The sequence below is a fragment of the Leptodactylus fuscus genome, chromosome 4 (genome assembly GCF_031893055.1).
Source record: "Leptodactylus fuscus isolate aLepFus1 chromosome 4, aLepFus1.hap2, whole genome shotgun sequence".
In the NCBI taxonomy this organism is placed as follows: Eukaryota; Metazoa; Chordata; class Amphibia; order Anura; family Leptodactylidae; genus Leptodactylus; species Leptodactylus fuscus.
Window position 1 is genome coordinate 98,148,304 of NC_134268.1, and position 13,967 is coordinate 98,162,270.

Sequence of the window (13,967 nt, forward strand, 5' to 3'; positions counted from 1 at the left end):
AATTGGGAAAGCAGGATTTACAATTAATCCACGTAAATGTGCTTTGGGATTCCAAGAAACGAAGTACCTTGGGTTTATTGTGGGTAGTGGTAAAGTAAGGCCAGAGATATCCAAAGTACAAGCCATTCAATCCGCGACTATTCCAGCCACAAAGAAAGAGGTCAGATCCTTTTTAGGTCTTGTTGGCTATTATAGACGTTTTATTCCAAACTTTGCTACTATCGTTGCTCCCTTAACCGACCTAACTAAAAAGAACAGTAGAGAGGACGTGATATGGACAACAGAATGTGATTTAGCTTTTGAACAAATAAAAGAAATTTTGTGTAAAGAACCAGTCTTACAAAGCCCAAACTTTGACAAACCATTTATTGTACAGACGGATGCATCTGAGGTGGGACTTGGGGCAGTCCTGAGTCAAGAGATTAATGGTGAGGAACACCCTATTCTTTATTTAAGTAGGAAACTTTTTCCCCGTGAACAAAAGTATTCTACAATCGAGAAGGAAGGGCTGGCGATTAAGTGGGCATTGGAGGCATTACGCTATTATTTATTAGGAAGAGAGTTTACTTTAGTGACGGATCATCATCCCCTCACTTGGATTCATACCATGAAGGACAAAAATGCCAGAATAACTAGATGGTATTTAGCATTACAGCCATTTAAATTTGAGATACAACATCGGTCAGGGTCCAAGCACCAAAATGCCGATCATTTGTCCAGGTATGGTGCTGAAGTGAAAGCTGTCTGAAGAAGGACAAGCTTCTTCTTAAGGGGGGAGGAATGTGAAGAGGTAAACTATTTTGTGTTGTGTTTCCATGTGATTTCTTCTTTGTAACCTTAGTGGTGGTACATAAGACCCCAGATCTGGTAATATCTCTGTGTGAATGTTCTATTACTGCTTCTTATTTCTTTCTTTCCTCATTAGGCTGGCCACCTAATGCTCTATTTTCCTACTATTTCTTATCTTACCATCTGGGAACCATATACTAACACTAAGGAACTGTTCACATTAACATGGATTTATAAAGTGTTTTTGCATATTTACCTGCATGAGTGGAGTTGCACTGGGTGTGTCTCCCCTGATCTTATAAGAGGCAAGTCTGCAGCAACTCCAGGGTTTTATAGGGAAAACTGCAGAGGATTATGGGAAATGTCTAAGGTATAAAATGATTCCAATTCCCAGAAAGCTGGGTATGTGTTGGTGAAGTTCACATGATGGATAGTTTGTGAGACTACAGCAGCCTGAGGTACAAGGTGTTTGTTGTATACATTATGGAGATTTTCTGAAGAATTATTATTTTTTGTTAAAACTGGACTTCCTGAAATAAACTCCTTGGATTCTTTTCATCATTCAAGACCTGATTGTTTTTTTGAAAAATCCCATGCTTCACATAGTTGCAGAATTTACTTTATTTAATTTTAGATACCCCCATCCAATACATGTCCAAAGCAACCCATACTCCCTCCTTATTCTGGTTTACATGTGAATAGATTACTGGCAATAACCAGCCTACAAAACAGAATATGTTCAAACACACATGCAGTATCCAAGATCAGATACTGATCTCAGATAAAATAAGCCACATATACAGTATAATCTACATAGAAAGGTCATAGAAGTAAACAACTCCAATTACCCTGGCACACCGACTTGACTAAAAAACTGAGACATGCGTCGCGGGTTGCAGAACGCCTCTGGAAGAAAAGTCACTCCAAGGAAGACTTCCTTAGTTACAAAGAGACAGTTCTCACATTTAAGAACGCACTCACCTCCGCAAAGCAGGTCTACTTCACCACACTCATATCTCATAACCCCAAACAGCTATTCTCCACCTTCAACTCCCTCCTCCAACATCATTTCTCAGCTGACGACTTTGCCTCTTACTTCAAAACTAAAATTGACACCATCAGAGACAGTCTCACCCTACACCCCTGACAACCCCTCTACCCAACTACTTGCTTCTCCTCATCCCTGACCTGTTTCCCCACTATCACTGAAGAAAAACTCTCCTCCCTAATCTCCAAATCCCACCTCACCTCCTGCGTGCTTGACCCGATCCAGTCACATCTCACCCCCAAACTCACTGGTCATTACTCCGGCCCTAACTCAGCTCTTCAACCTATCCCTAGCCAATGGATCCTTCCGCTCAGCCTTCAAACAGGCCACTGTCACTCCTACACTTAAGAAACCATCCCTCTAAGCATCCTCTCCAGCCAACTATCGTCCCAGCTCACTGCTCCTGTAAGCCTCAAAACTTCTTAAGCAGCACGTCCACTCCGAACTCTCCTCCAACCTGCTCTTTGACAGACTTCAGACAGGCTTCAGACCCCAGCAGTCCACTGAAACTGCCCTAACAAAAGTCACCAATGACTTTCTAACCACCAAAGCCAAGTGCCAGTACCCTATCCTCCTCCTCGACCTCTCCTCTGCCTTTGACACAGTTGACCACTCTCTCCTGTTAGAAATTCTCTCATCCCTTGGCATCTCAGACCTGGCCCTGGATCTCCTCATACCTCACATTCAGCGTCTCCTACTCACACACCACGCCCTCTCTCCGTAGGTGTCCCCCCAAGGCTCAGTCCTAGGACCCCTCCTGTTCTCCATCTACACCCTTGGCCTGGGCCACCTCATAGAATCTCATGGTTTTCAATACCATTGCTATGCCGATGACTCCCAAATATACATCTCTGGACCAGACATTGCCTCCCTGCTGGCTAGAGTTCCAGATTGCTTAGCGGCCGTAGCCTCCTTCCTCTCCTCCCGCTTTCTCAAGCTGAACATGGAGAAAACGGAGTTCATCATTTTCACCCCACCCCGTATGGCCCCTCCACCTGACCCATCTATCAAAGTTAACAGAACTCCACTTTCCCCTGTCCCACAGGCACGATGTCTTGGGGTTACCCTGGACTCCGACCTATCCTTCAAGTCACATGTTCAAACCCTCAACACCTCCAGCTCAAGAACATCCATCGAATCCGCTCTTTCCTCACCCCTGAAACTACCAAGATGCTCGTCCATGCCCTCATAATCTCCCGCCTAGACTACTGCAACACCCTTCTCCATAGACTCCCAGCAAACACCCTCGCCCCCCTCCAGTCCACCTTAAACTGCGCTGCCCGCTTAATTCACCTCACCCCCCCCAAATCTTCATCGGCTGCCCCCCTCTGCTAGTCCCTCCACTGGCTACCTATAGCCCAGCGAATTAAGTTCAAGCTATTAACGTTAACATACAAAGCCATCCACAACCTGGCCCCTCCATATATCTCTGAACTAATCTCCCGCTACCTGCCCACACGTAACCTCAGATCCTCCAATGACCTCCTACTCCGCTCTCATCCGCTCCTCACACAACCGCCTCCAAGATTTCGCCCGTGCATCCCCCATACTCGAACTCCTTACCAAGACACATAAGACTGACCCCCACAATCACAGGCTTCAAGAAGGCCCTGAAGACTCACCTATTCAGGAAGGCCTAAAACCTCCAATAACACTATCACCACACTGCCATCTGTACAGTCTCCCTTCTGTCTCTACCCCCTTCCCCCATAGATTATAAGCCCTCGCGGGCAGGGCCCTCTACCCCACCGTGCCAGTCGGTCACTGTTAGTATTATATCTACCTGTATATTTTGTGTATTGTATGTAACCCCCAAATGTAAAGCACCATGGAATTAATGGTGCTATATAAATAAACAATAATAATTACCCCGCAAAAGTGCCAAATGGGTTCAAATTGTTATCCCAAAGCAGGGCCTTGGCAGCCAAACTCAGAGTACCTAACCCAGGGCAACCACAACTTTTTAATTTAGCATGAACTGTACAATCTTGGAAAGTTGCCTTTTCATATAGCATCATAATTGCCTTGTCTATATACCCTCTATTAGTGATATTATCAGGTCTCAAATCCAGTGCTGTTAGCTCCCTCATCATCCTCTAGCTATTTCCTACTCCACTGGGCACAGTACTATTAACACAGCCTGACCATACAGGTAGTTCCCTGTGCTTCACTGGTATCCTGCCATTCTCTCTGTTCCTTGACGCTCTACTTTGCTGAATCGCTGAACCAGCTCAACTGGTCCACAGACTCCACTCTGTTATAGTGTCGAACCAGCTCAGCTACTCCATAGACTCCACTCTGCTAGACACGTTTGGCTAATCCACTCTACTATATCTATGAAACAGGCCAGCTAATCCACCAACTCCACACTGCTGCATCATTGAACCAGGCTAATCCACAGACTCTACTCTGCTACATCAATAAACCGGCTCATGTAATCCACAGACCCCACTTTGTACACTGCGATAACCAGCTCAGCTAACACACAGACACTACTTTGGATTAGCTGAACTGGTTTTGGCAATGTACAAAGACTCTACTTTGCTAGAACATTGATTTACCTCTATTACACAACAGATCACAACAGGTCCATCTCAGCTATACTGGACGATTAACACCACTGCACAGATGGTTTGGATGCACTATACCACAGAATCAAACCAGTGCCCAGATAAACTACATCAAGTGGTTACACCTCAGCTCCAGCTTGAAACTATAGCCTGTTTTCATTGATGCATCTCCACAGTTCCAATTCCATGCAATGCAGCCTCCCCTTCCAGTGCCTCTACTGTTCTAGCACGTCCTACTGTATGCCTACCAGGCTTCCATTTAATGCAGGGCCACAGGTCACCTCTGCTACACTGAACTCAGCTAACCAAATGTTTGTTAAAATACCTTCAGCTTTTGCCGGAATCACCAGACTTTGGCTTAACACAGGGGTCAGCATCCTCTTGTACCAAAGTCAGCACATCAGACACAGAGCTCTCTCAGCTAAAGCAAATGTGATACTAAGGCAGTAAGAAAGAGGTGTCACATTGTGTCTGGGCACAAGCTCAGCAATTATTTTACTACCATAAAGCAAGTGTGGCAGCAGAACACGCTGAAGTGGACATTCATTCATTTAAAAAAGGCTGGAAAGGTTTGTACCAACTTGAGCCTGATATTTATGCTATCTATGTAAATGTATGATCCCATTCAGAGTGCTCTTTTCATACAGATCATACCAAAATATAAGTTTAATCAACTAATTAATTGGTTGTGGATATGGTTTGTGTTAATGACTTTCATGTAGGACTGTAGATCGACAACCTTATAATTATTGCATGGCACACTGACTACTGTCTGATTTTATTTATTTTTTTAATTTCGGCATACCATACGAAAAACATTGCCGGCCCCTGGCTTAGCAGACTTATGGCACCCAGTGTGAACCTCTTAGTAGGTGGAGAGCATTGGACCTACTGTAAAGCAATGAAACTATATACAATAAATGACCAACAGCAACTGTGAAGAACTTCAAGATTTTTAATCGTTTTAGTGCAATGAGGCAGGACTCTGATGTGTTCATGAAAGCAATACCCACCACTGATTGACACTATTACTTTGCTTAGGAAAAACAATCAAAGGCTGAAATGGAACAGAAACCCACATATCATCAATACCTTAGTCTCCCACCACATGCTACAAGTATTATAAGCATGTCTGTCAGTATGTATGTAACTTATTTATGTTGACCTCAAAGATTGTGCAGCAAAACGGTGCTGACAAGTTACCTTTAAATAAGTCATATAAATCAATTCATATCAACATCAAACATACATTTTTTTTTTTTACCTTCCCAAATCCACCAAAAATATTATAAAAGAGATTAATTGTCTGACTTTCATTACTACAGGTGAATTTGTTGCATTTCCCTTGTGAGAATGTGGCAGGCAGAGTGCTGGAATGCAGATTTATCAGCCCCAGGTTTCTGACATATGTGTGGTCCAGGGCGGATCTGGAGTAGGCCTCAGACCAGCTCATGACTGGGCCAGAAAAAGGCTGCAGACCATGCATTCCAATTTAGTTCCATGAAGTGAAAGGAGGTATAAGGTTCTGCCCTGTAACCCTGAGTCTGGTGAGACAATATTGAGCTTGTTTTGTTCATGTGGCTGGAAGTAAGGCACACGTATAGTTAGGTTATCATTTCTGTTCAGATAGTTGCTCAGACGGGCAGGATTTTTTAAATTTTGTTTTGGCCTGAAGTTAGGGCTGTATTTTGTGTTGCTCATTTGTGCCTGAAGTCACGGTTTATTTATTTTCCTGGTTTTTTTTCTAAATAAACCATTTTGCTGCACATTTTGTGTCCCTGTCTTGACTGTTTGGGTCTGCATCACTGCTTCTACCGAGCTAACTTCCCCACACCCTCAGAAAACAGCAGAATGTTCAGATTAATGATTTACGCACCATTATGTTATCAGATTATTGCTATGAATAAAAAGAGGTAATTAACATATCTTTATAGTAGGAAAGTACGCAAAACATTTTATCCGTGACTTTACTAGACGTGAAGCTAATAATTTACCTCTTTAACCAAACAGCAGTCTGGATATTCCAATTGTCTATATACATTTTAAAACTTGTAGCCATCTAGAAGAATGAGAAACAACAAATACATAAATAATTGCCAGTTACTTATGTATAAAGGTTGTCAGCAGCACATAACCATGCCTTAAGGTATACTTGACTGTAGAGTGACTTAGTAGGCAAGTATGGCATTCAGGCATACCATACATAAAACTACAGTCTAAAGTACTGAAAGAAAGGACAGCTAATGTAAACCTATTTTTTAACATATGTGGACATGTCAATATTTTTTGTCTTAACTCAAACAGTATCTAGATAGAAAGATAATGTAACTAAACAGAATGCACTAAACAACTAATTACAATAATTGCCTGAAGACATTCTTAAATATACAGCTTCCTATAGTGGTAAAAATAAGCACCACTACCATAAAGTCATAAAATTAGAATGGCACGAGCCAGATTAGAGCAAATGATTAGGTTATTGTTAGCAATGACATTGGAGAAATCTGTTTAACTCCGCATGCACATTTCACCCATGAAACTCGGTCTCCATGTGTGCCGGATTTACTAACCTGTACATGATACTGGGAGAGGGATACCTAGCATAATGGTGGAGTATGACATACTGTCCCATACTATAATCACTACAAAACAGTATGTTGCTGAGAGGCAGGGACCACTAGCACCATAGATAACTATAATGCTAGGAGTTCCTCTCCTGCCATCATATCCAGGCCGATAAATCTGGCACACGTATGCACTGAGTTTGGGGAAAGTCTAAGGTACTACATTGTGGAAACGCAACATTTTTAGCTACTGCTTCTGCATTTTGCACTACCAGGAAAGTGAAGGAGATTTTGTTTGATCTATTCCATACTTTGCAAAGAAAAAAAAGCTGTAGGACATTGCCATTTTCAAAAATGTATGCTTTTTTCAGAAAACCTAGCATATTCATTTTACCTGAGAAATCTCAAGAATTTTCTCTATAGACTTAATAGGGGAAGAATAATCACAGAGGAAAAGGCAGCAAAAACTCAATAAAAACTGCATTTTTACAGTTTTTTTCCACATCACTTTTTTAGCTATGATTCTCTGCATGGGGTCTTAGCCAAAGCCTGGTATTAATCGAGCAATGTGGTGGACTGTCACTCAATGGAATTTACCATTTAGGACCGGCTGCATCTTAACTAGCAACTAGGAACAATGGCAAACCCAGGTGAAACCCCGCAACGAGCATTAACTCAGTCATGAATGACAGCTGTTCACATAATAAGACTATGACTGGCCCTACCTAGGAGAGAAGTTTTTTAAACACACTCTTAAAACTTATTTCATTTATATGTTAGATCCATAAGGAGACTTAACATTGCAATAGTTTTCATGTTTCTATATGCTTTGGCATGCTCAGTATCAAAGCAATATTATAAATTGACAAGTAATCTCTTAGGTCATGTCTCGACAGTTTAATAGGCACACAGCCATGGCAGATCTAAAGGACTTCAATTGGTCTTTGGCAGCCATAGGGACCCTGAAGGATTTCAAATGGGTGACAGGAGAAGCCTAGGAAATTGCTTATCAAATTCTATGGTATGAAAGATTGTTCTGGGTATATTCAGTGTGCTATCTGCTTCCAACTTAATCATAGCAGTGTTACCCATCATTGTACTCTAGAGACAGTGGCAATAAAATGACAAATTAGATTTTAATGTATGAATATACTCCTTCAGCATTCAAAGGGTGAAATAGCCAGGACCATTAGACTCTTTATGGCTGTAAAGAGGTGTACTGCCAATCATTAAGGGGATACTAAAATATATATGTTACTATATAACAAGAGATACACAATTTTGCATTAAAAAGAGACAAAAACAAACAAACAAAAAAAACACTTTTCTCCAAGCCACTTCATTAAAAACTTACCTCTATGTTCCATATATTAAGATTACTAATTAGATCCCACCGAGAGTTGCCATCTTCATCTATTCCATTAAATCCATATCCTGCTGCATTATTTACTGCATCAGCTATGCAAGTTAAAGCAATTCAAAAACTATGTTTTAGTATTATTAATAACTAATAATTAGTGTACAAGAAAATAATACATGACAAAATTATTGGCTTGGGATATTATTGGGCAACAATAAATAAAAAATATATATATATATATATATATATATATATATATATATATACATATACACACACACACACACACACACACACACACATATAATTATTCATTACAATATTTTATTTGGTCATATCAATCCCATTCACACTTTGCTTTAAAATATGCACTGTGGACACGCAATTATTTCCAAAACCATTGTAGTTTTGGAAGTCTCTGCATGTCAATTATACCTACAGAATTGATGGAGTTTTCCCTATGGGTAAAACTGAAGCAGAAAGTCCACAGAGGAAAGCTCTGCAAACTTCTGTCAAAAGCTCTAAAGGAAGAACCGCGATGCCATGGATTCCAAGTCTGACCAATGAAGTTCTTAAGACGTTTTTTTAACGACCAGATAAAAACAGATGGTAAAATAATGCAAAATGTACATTATGAACTAACAGCCAAAAAAAACTAATAAAAAATATGTAACAAACTAATGAACAGCAGACAACAAAACTGACCATCCATTTTTAATGCATGTAATTGTCAAATGCATGTGAAACAGACTCGCAAAATAAATCAGTCACGCGAATAGCCTCCATTCTAATAAATGAGTTTTAATACAGCTGTATGACAACTATTAAAAAAAACGCCTGTCACAAGGCCATTTATAACATTTGTGTAAATGTAGACTAAGGCTCTATTCAGACGACTGTGGTGGAAAGCAGCTGTTAAAAATTGGTCACATGAATTGGCTTTATTGTAACCATTACTATTGCTCATCTGAATAGAGGCTCAGTGGTTCAATAACAAAGCAAAGGCCATACTTTCCCTGTAAAGGAATCTCTTAATAGTAATGCTAGAACCTAACAATAACTCACCTAACGTCCAAGCAAAGTAATACTTAGGTTTACTAGCCATTGTTGAAATATAGAGATAAACGAGTTTCCAAAGAAAAGAAGAGTCATCAATAAACTTCTCATCCAACATATATGTAAGTGGGAAAGCTTTGGAAAAAGTTAGGAAGACAATAAGTGACACCAAACAGATCAGAAGTTTGGTTACCACAGCTCTCTGGAAAAAAAAAAACAAAAAAAAAACATCCAGGTTAGTACTTGACATGAATAGAATGCCTGGTATTGTTTTACAAGGTGGACGGTAACATGTGAAAGCTCGGGGTTATTGCATGAGCACTACAGCTGCTTCTCCAGATTTTTTGATGGAAGAAAAAAAATTTGTACCTGGAGGGATTTTTCTTCTGTTACAAACCGAACTCAACAGAAGACGGTGTCCATTGTGTTACGTATGTTAAAGTCAATGGGAAAAGCTTCAGATGTCTGCGTTCATACCCTACTACCGTTAATGATGCATGAGAGCAATGAATGTGCATAACAGGAGTGTATATACTGTATGACAGTACTATCTGGAAACCATATGTCTAATCTGCAGAGACCATGTTTTAGAGCAGGGGGATGTTGCTTTTGTGGGACCATACACTAAACCCCTATATATACGATGAGTATAGCTTTAAAAGAATAAAGTAATCCCCATAAACTCAACAAAACAATATAAGCAGCTAAAATGCTGTCATTTTTTCATACATCAAAACAAAAAAACATTCATATAAGAGTTGAGCTTACATTAGGAGACGGATCTGTAAATGTGCTGCTTTCTTTTCCTTTGTCTATTAGTAACCTTGACTGTATATGTCGTCCTTCAATAAATCCAACATATTCCTTGAAATTACTACAAGGCCCAGCCAAAATACTCATGAAATTGAGGTTGTAACTAATATATTCCAGAAAAGTTGGTTTTTCCCTGCAGATGATATAATCATAGAATAACCTTAGTAGTAATAGCTTTTCTGTCTCATTAGCATAAACCATGAACTAACAGTCATGCGTAAACACATACATAGAATAAGTTCAAAGACTGTCCTCTTCCCCAGCGATCAGCTGATCACAATGGATCCAGGTTGAGCCACAATAGATTGACTCACTATATATCCTTTACTGGATTCAGCAAACTTAAAAACAGCAATTTTCTGATGCTGTAAGGTGCAAGGGGAAGATGTTAGTCTTTATTTTATAACCAATGAGGTCTAGTTGTTCTAGTGGAATAGATCATGTGGTTTGATTGTCTAGTTGAATGTGTTTCTGCAAATATACACAGTGTGAATACGAGCAAGCGCAAACTGGTACAATCTATAGCAGATGACACCATTGATATTTGCAAGGATTAATCAGTACATTACTCAGTATGGGACTGGTGTTAAAGACAATGTAGAGACAGATCAAGTATATCAGTTCTAGGGGGGGCAGAAAACACACATTAACAGATATATAATTATTATTATTAATATTTTTATAACCCTGAACCCTATGCTCAAGGTCTCTTGGTCTATGTCAAAAAGCAAAAGAAACAGCTCATTATCAAGTTAGACCAGGTATTAAAGGGAGTCTACCACCACCAAAATCACTACTAAACCATTTATATGCTGTTGGTTGGTTTGTGCCATTGTGAACATGCCTTCTTTGTATGCAGTCTTACCGCTGAATAATTTATCATTTATTCCATATACAAAGGGGTTCATTGCACTCGGTGCAGGTCCACACATGCTAGAGCACCCTTTTTTTGTAGTCACAGTACAGTTCTGCTCCCATATAAGGACTGGAAGATCCCTTGGACAGCTATGTGCAGTAATCACAAAAGGAAATGGTGCACCATCTGGTGTGGCACAGCCCTGAATGCACCAGACAGCTCATTTGCATTTGAAATAAAAGTTGAATTTCTCCAATTCTAAGTTTCCTTCTGATGTCTCTGACAAGGTATTTCATAACTGGCATCGCCACGGTTTCTTTAGGGTGGGTCATCTCCAGAACAACTCAAGGTAGCGGTGGACCCAGGGGTTTCCCCCTCTGACAATCTTCCTCCCCTCTGGATGCATGGCGTGGATTACAGATCCGCCCCTTTGTATGATCTCTCCTTCCCCTCGTATAGAATTTAGGAATGAGTATACATTTCTAGAATAATTGTGTGTGGGTGCAGGCCCCCTATGGCACTCCTTAGCTACCATCTACAAACTCCTGATAGAAACCTGGCCTGATAAAGTCCCTAACTTCATGTTGAACTGGGAGACTGACCTTAACTTGTCCTTCACTCATTCCCAATGAGAGTGCATATTTCATCTCACACATAAAACATCGATCGGTTTGAGTTATCAGAAGGCCAGTTTTAAACTCATGTCCCAGTGGTATCGTGTCCCCTTAAAATTGTATGCTCTTCTCCTGCAAGTCCCATCAATATGCTGGAGGTGTAGGGCAGCGGAGGGCACCATGTTGCACTTTTTTTTTTTTTTTTGGTCTTGTAGCACTTTATCCCTCTTCTGGGACAGGTTTAAGAGCATTATTTCTCAAGTTACTGAGACTTCTCACCATTTGGGCCCTGCTCTGTTCCTCCTCCATTATTTCAAGTCCCCGATGCTCATCAATAAATAATCTTTTGACAAAACCTGATTCTACTGGATGGAGTTCCAACGTATCAGTGAATATCAGACGCTTCTCGGGTCTGTGCCTCCCCCATAGACCTATAGTGGGATGCTCTGGCATCTTATTGCTCTTATTGATCTTATTGCTGTTTTTGATGAAAATTTTTCGATTGTTTGCACCCCTGGGTCCTCCCACACTCCCAAAAACTGTTGAAGTACGTTCACTATTTCACTAACCATCCTCTATAACTTCTGCATATAAGTTGTTCAAGGCAACAACCCCACATTGCAGAAAACCTGTTTTTTGTTGCAGACTGGGTTTTTTGAGCTAAAACCAGGAATGGATTGACCTGAAGTGAGATGTATAACTTTATTGTTTATATTTCGCATTCCTTTTGTAGCCATTCAAAGGTGTGGCTCAGGCGCTGCAAAATACGATACAATGAAAAAGCAGCTTTTCTACAATGTGTGGCCTCAGACTAAACATGGTTTTGGTGGTAGTAGACCTTTAGGGTAACAGAATGTGCACATGGTGAACAAGGAAGAGGAAATTAAGGTGGACTTCTGCCTCAGGTTCCTCTCTATTTTCTGCCCCCTGGCTCCCTGAAGAGCCTTAGCATTTCATAGCTTCTTTCCACCGCTGGGGCTAATAAGTGGGGAGTCTTAAGCCATGGAATCCATGGCAAGATTAGGCAGAATGCTTTTTTTTTTTTTTTTTTTCTCTTCAGCGTCCGTCTGCAATCTCTCCCTCCCACTGAAAACAGTGGGGGGCACAAAAAGGGCAGAATCAAACCCCAATTTTTGGATGGATTCCGCTGCGTCAACTAAACAGGAAAGGTTGGAATACTTAAAGGGATTCTACCATTAAAACAACTTTTTTTTCTAAATACCACGTTGGAATAGCCTTAGTGAACTCATCCAGGCGTCGGAGGGCTGTACCGACCTTACTGAGCATGCGCAGTCAGCTCTAACAAGGTCTCTGCTGTCAGAGCCGACTGCGCAGGTGTCAGACATGACGAAGAAAGAAGACGACAGACAAGGGGAAGAGGAACATGAAGAAGAAGGACGCCCCCATTGCTGCAGAGACCTCATTAGCATACTGGTAAGTACCGGTATTTCTAAGGAACGGCGCGACGGAGACCACATCTAAAGGTAGGAGACGAATAGCCTTTCTTAAGGCTATTCCGACGTGGTAATTAGAAAAAAAGTTGTTTTAATGGTAGAATCCCATTAAGGCCACACCACTCTACCAGTAAAACAAATCTTGAAACACTTCATGTTGAATTACAATGTACTACGATAGTTAACTTATGCATATGCATTCCTTTCATAGAAGGTTTCCCTAAATAAATCTAAAACTATATAGCTGTATATCCTGCGAATAGCCACATGTATGGAGATTTTCTTGTCTACATCAGGCATCAAAGAATTTTTAGTAACCATTTGCACTACTTTGATCATACTAATCTTATAAGGTAAACAGACACTCTTACTTTATAGACTCTTTTAACTGTTGCTTGCTGAGCAGATCAGGATTTTTGCACCTTCCTACAAAGAAAATAAGTATACAACATAAATAAAAATAACATGTTATCAAAATCCCTGCTTGGTCATTTTCTAAGCTTGATGCAAATGTAAATGCTCCAGATTTCCTCCACCCTGAAGGATGATGTGTGCCAATCCTAACAGCTTTCCAAAGGATATTTCCTGTATTTTGCTGGTCTCTCTGTTGACAGTCAGCTGCATTCATAACATTCCAATGGTAAAACGTGTTTTTCTCACCGAGTCATCCCAAAGCTTTGCATTTAAAGGCACTATTGATCATTAAAAAAAATTGTGAAATATAAAAGTAGCAAATTCTTCAAACTAAATACATTCCAAATTGTAAAACTATCAGAAAAAAAAAAGTTGCACTAGTTTCTATTATCACAAGAATGGTGATCTACTGTATAGTGAACTAATCTA

General features: G+C 40.3%; 1 protein-coding gene across 1 annotated transcript in view; it reads right to left on the reverse strand.

Annotated features, from left to right (window-relative positions):
- The window catches only part of MBOAT1 (membrane bound glycerophospholipid O-acyltransferase 1), a 47,949-nt gene that overhangs the window by 11,336 nt on the left and 22,646 nt on the right, over window positions 1-13,967 (reverse strand). Inside the window, exons 6-10 of the mRNA XM_075270942.1 lie at window positions 13,496-13,550; window positions 10,156-10,333; window positions 9,397-9,589; window positions 8,326-8,429; window positions 6,402-6,466 (exon numbers count right to left, since the gene is read on the reverse strand). Of these exons, the coding sequence (XP_075127043.1) occupies window positions 6,402-6,466; window positions 8,326-8,429; window positions 9,397-9,589; window positions 10,156-10,333; window positions 13,496-13,550 (595 nt within the window). The remainder of the gene's footprint in view (window positions 1-6,401; window positions 6,467-8,325; window positions 8,430-9,396; window positions 9,590-10,155; window positions 10,334-13,495; window positions 13,551-13,967) is intronic.